Genomic DNA, 5321 nt, shown 5'->3' on the forward strand with positions numbered 1-5321 from the left:
TATCTATATATATATATACATATACAAATACATATAATTACATATATATATATCTCTGTGTGTTTATGACTCATCAAACACAAGCATTGTGTATGGTGATTTCAATGCTTCAATTATATGTTGCATAGTAGCACCACAGTTCCGGCTAAACACACAGATGAATCGTACATTGTACGCAAGAATAGCCAACGCAACCGTTTAATCACACTGCAGCTCGTAAGCCACACCTGAATGCTTTCCTAAAGCTCTCACTTCCCATTATTCCTCATAGGAAGGCTAATATTCTACTCCGCTGGCCTCACACGAATCATATCCGGTGTTTCGTTACAGTAACCCTCTTCGTCTACTTAAACTAACCACATTCGTCCTCGATCGTTACCCCTTATATAGCGAAATATGTCCTCTCCATCTATGTACGGCCTTTCTATAATTTGGACTCATTCATGTTTACTGAATCCTACACCTGCCCAGTGCCATCATGGCCCCCCATACTAGGCAGGTGTCCGTTATTCTTAGAGCCACCAAGTGTGTGTAGGTTTCTCGTACTAGCACCGCCCCAGGTGTTTGTGGTCCCTCGAACTGGGTACACGCTTGCTACAAATAGACCCGCCTTCTATTCCCCTGCCCCCAAATATAGGCATATGCTTATTACAAATTAATCGGCGTGTTGTGTCGCCTCAAGTAGGTACACGCATACTATAAGCCATACCCGCCCAGTGCCTAGGTACATGTCTATTTTTAGTCGGACCTACAAAGTGTCTCCGTGTCCCCGAATACTTATAAGTTACACCTCTCCCCTCACACTAGGTATATGCCTACTATAAGCTGGAAGGTTCTGGACTTGGGGATCTACCAGGCTCCGTCGGTGTACTCAAAGCGCTGTTATCCGATTCGCTCTCACTGCTCGTATTCGTGGGGAATGAGCCGCTCCGCGACACCTCGCGTGCCTGCTCCAGTAAAGCCTCGAACACCAAGATATCGCCGTCTCTGCTGCTACTGCTAAGACTATGGTCCATTGATTCCGAAGCTGTTCTGCCTGCCGTTACACTATCGGCTGGATATACACCACCACTCGCCGTCTCAAATACATTGGCTACGTTTGCATCGGTCAAGCTGTCGACACTTGCGGAGGTACCTAACGTGTTCTCTGTCTGCAGTTCATCCGTAACAGCGGATCTCTCCGTGTCACTCTCCTGCACTTCAGCTTCATTGTACGATTGAAACTTCCGCAACTCGACCCCTACGTCGCCCACACTGTGGTCGTTGAACAACCCCATACCGCCACTGCTTTCACTGGCTATGCGCAGCCTGCGAGGCGACGTGGCTGATCGGATGAGCACTCTCGATGTGTCCATGCTGTGGTCTGTATTGATTGTGGCCGTGCTTGCGCTGATATGTCTCTGCATAGGGGAGGTGTGTGCCTTTGGCGGCGAGGACGGAGCGCGATTGAAGCGCAGCCGGCTGTATGACTTCAGCAGCAGTTGTTGCTGAGCGATCATGTTGTGGTGTTTCTCTAACTCCCGGCTTCGTGGGGATCCAGTAGCACTATTGGTACTTGCCTGTCGGCTTATGGCCCTACTTGAGTTCGAAGTCACGCTACTCTCGCTCTCGCCGTCCGTGCCGTCCGAAACAGTCTCTGTCGTAGGCAGGACGATGCGATTACGCAACATACTCATCTGCGGTAGGGGGGAGGAAGCGTGCATGTGGGTACTTGCATGGTTGATAGGGCTGTACTTTGGGCTTGTCGGCGAGAAGCGCTCTGCTGAGCTACCCGCCTCACTGCGGTGCCGGGCGGCACTGCTGGCCATAGTACTAGCACGAGGCTCTATAGTGATACTCGCGCTTGCCTGGCGAGCTGGAGGCGACCCACTCAGTGGTACCGAATTCACACGCGTAAACGACCATGCTGAGTTGTCGGCATATGGAAGCGCACTATCGGAATTCGGGGCGCACAATTCCTTGGGTCGATCAGAATATATACCGGTATGCAAGGGGTCCTCTGACATGTGGTCTGGGTCGGCATCCTGGACACCTTTGGCCCCACGCATGATGGTGCTAACGCCCGAACTGAAGATGGAGTTTATACCTGCACTCACCGCGCTCGCTATAGCGTTAACTGCTGAGTCGGAGGATATGCTGCCCCGCCTATCCTCGAGACGTCCCACAAGATGCGCATCTGGTATCTCAAACTCAATATCGCTCCCCCTTGCACCAGCGCGAGCGTTGTTTGCGGCACGAGCGCTATCCGTGGCTATCGAACGCCTCGTTGCACTCTCCGACGAATGCGCGTCTGTCGTGGTATTCGAGGGGGCTCTCCGATGAGTTGGCTGGAAGGTATCCGTAGCAGCTTTCCCCACACTCTCGCTCTTGTGCAAAGCGCTGGACTCAACACCCTCCTCGTCACTCTCGCTACTCGCAGTCGTCTCTGACCTCGGTGCTGCCGAGTCGTCCTCGTCTCTGGATCGGCTCCTATCCCGCTGGGCTGGTGGCTGGTCCTGTTTGGCCTGGCGTGTATCCCATGGTTGCTGCTGTGTTGCGGTTCCCTGCGGAAGGTCGTGGGGTTGTTGGTGGTCGAGGGTCTTCTGCTGCTGCTGCTGCTGCAATTCCTGCTGCTGTTCGTGCTGCTGCTGCTGCTTGTGGTGCAGTTGTTGCACCTGGTGGTGCAGTTGCACCTGTTGTCGGTGCTGTTGCTGGGCCGACTGTCTATTGGTCGGGCTCCCTACACTCAACCCGGTTGAGCTGCTGGGTAGCAGCAATGTCGGCACACGCTTCTGATTGTAGGCATGGGGTGACCGTCTCGTGTTCTGTCGTTTGTCCTTCATTTGCTGCCGTTGTTGTTGTTGGTGCATTTTCAGCAGCTGCTGATGGGTAAAGGGCCCCGCAGTCTTCACTGACGGCCCTTCGTCAGTTCCGCCACTAGCAGGAACACTCCCACCACTCTCAGCCGCACTCTTCTCGTCACTCAGTAATTCGCTATCGCCTAAATCCTCGTCTTCGTTCAGACTCAGCGCATTACTAAACCACGTGCTCAGCCTACTAGCCAACGGTGGTCGTTTCGCAGGCACACTTGTGCCCTTGGCTGTAATCAGAGGCTTTTTATGCAGCACCTCAGCGGTTCCCGGCTGTCTCTGTTGGCTTGGTCCCAGAGCGCCAGACCTCCTCGCAGTGAGCGACCGTTGCCGACTAACGAGCTTCTTAGTCGGGAAGTTCAGGTCCATCTCAGCCACAAGCACTCCCTGCTCGCTCACGCCTTCGCCGTATGCATTGGCAGGCTGCCCGGCCTCCAACAGTTGCTGCTGCTGCTTCTTCTTGCGCTCACTCTGCTGCAGTTTGTGGCCGCCCTTGTTGTTGCCTCTGCTGGCACCGGCGTGATTCGCATCCTGGTGCACGCCGAGTTGTTTCTTTTGGCGCAGTGTATGCGTACCATGTTGTCCGTGAGCCCTGGGCACCTCAGAGACCTGCTCCTCGTGGATCAGAGGACTGTGTCTGTGCGGTATATCACCATCGCTTGCCGCACCCATTGCGAGGCCTTCCACCACATCCTCCACCACTGAGCCGGGTGGCATCCGGTCTTCCGGCTGGGACGGGTACATTGGCGATGGTCTCAGACCATCTTGTGCAACAGACTCCTTCGCGGCTAGATCCATAGCCCGAGTGCTCAGTGTTTCGCCGAAGCTTTCATCGCCGCTGGTGTCTATCTCCCTATTCCCTTGGGGCTCACTGTGGAATGTACGCAGGTTCGTATCTGAGCTCGCGCCCGAGTCTGTAGACTGGCCGCTCGTGTCTGTGTCTGCATACATATTCGTCTTACTTGCGCTCTGTCTTTCCTCGTCCTCCTCACCCCCCACCCCATATCCATCCAGCCCCACCCGGTCCATATTGGGGGTACCCAATAACAACATTGTGCCCTTATACTCCACCGCCAATTGCTTCTGCAGGTCGAGGCACTTCGGCGCACAATCCACTACCGCGATCGGAGGCACCATGTCTATAGCTCCCAGCGGAGGTAACCTGGCCTTCCGAGTCAACGGGGCTCCCGGTTTCCTCTTCCTATTCCCGCCCCCACTGTTATTCTTGGTCATTTTGGTATTGAAAACCCTGGCAAACCCTGTATCGAAGGGCACCCCTTGCTGCCCCAGTGTCGAATATGGTTCCTCGGCCTGGCCGTCGCCCTTCTCCTCTGCCTTCACAGCAGGTCCTGATGATGTGCCTCCCAAGCTCACTACACCAGGGCCGTTCCGAATGAATTTGCGCTTATCACTCCTGCCTCGACCCAGCTGCTGCTTGTTTTGTCGCGCAATGATCCGCTTGATCTCTTTGGGCGTCATACCTGGCTGGATACCCCCGTTGGCATTCTTGCGATTGGTAAGGTCTATAGGACCGGCCTTCATATCGCGTCCAGGAATGGGGTTCTTCTTGGGACGTTTAGGTTGCCGCCAATTGTTCGAGAGGAAATCCATCACCACAGGATCTGCGGCCAAGCTGGGCACATCCAGCAGCTTGTGGATGTACTCGTCCAGTTGTTCACACCGTTCATACTGCAAGAAACATAAACCAGAACGGATGTTAAAAACAAACCTACGGAGGTCATTAGACATTGATCTCTCTATGCGTACGAACAATGTCAGAAGTGGAGTAATCTAACTGAAAATTGAAATAATTGTATTTCACTGGTATAGAGAAGCAGCCTATTGCAGTCTTATGCAACGAGAAACGTAACATCGAGATATTGAGTGGAAAACTGACAGGTGATAAGGTGCACCTGAAACGGAACGCATGATTGATTGTGGAATGACTGCTATATCTCCACCCGTACGCATCGATGTTGCCAAGAGAAATATAAAAAATCAGCATGCGTACCGGGACAACCAATTTAAACACACAAGTGAGCGAACAGGCTGAGCACGACACTCGAAGGAAAACATTACCAAGTATGCGGGGTCGAATTTTTTCCTCTTAAAGATTCGTTGGGGGGGCAGTTTCACACCGGCTAATTCTTCGCTACTATGCGTGTGGCCTAACAGGCCATGTACATTTTTGAAATCATTGAATCTTCGATGTATGGTCCAATGCCGGTTGCCAATTTGTACATTCTGATATTAAGAATGAAAAGATATAGTGTATTAGGATCCGGAAGAGCAAAATAATAAAATTGTGTGCCAAAACAAAAAATCTACAATAAGTACAAATAAACAATGTATATATATATGCATAAAGTGCTTCATATTTTTAGTACGCAAACAAGAAAGTACATACATACATGCATACATACATGTATATGTTATTTATATATGCTATATATATAAATATAAAATTAAAAA

The 5321-nt window shown here is 51.7% G+C and overlaps 1 protein-coding gene across 1 annotated transcript; it reads right to left on the reverse strand.

Moving 5' to 3' along the window:
- Positions 1-184: 184 nt before the first annotated feature.
- Positions 185-5094, reverse strand: SARC_12870 (hypothetical protein; the record flags this gene model as incomplete). The annotated part of the gene is made up of 2 exons (XM_014293015.1): positions 185-4538; positions 4929-5094. Coding segments are annotated over 2 exons (3886 nt in total), but the record flags the coding sequence as incomplete, so codon positions are not given.
- Between the last annotated feature and the right edge of the window lie 227 nt (positions 5095-5321).

The sequence above is a fragment of the Sphaeroforma arctica genome (assembly GCF_001186125.1).
Source record: "Sphaeroforma arctica JP610 unplaced genomic scaffold supercont1.2667, whole genome shotgun sequence".
Lineage (NCBI taxonomy): Eukaryota > Ichthyosporea > Ichthyophonida > Sphaeroforma > Sphaeroforma arctica.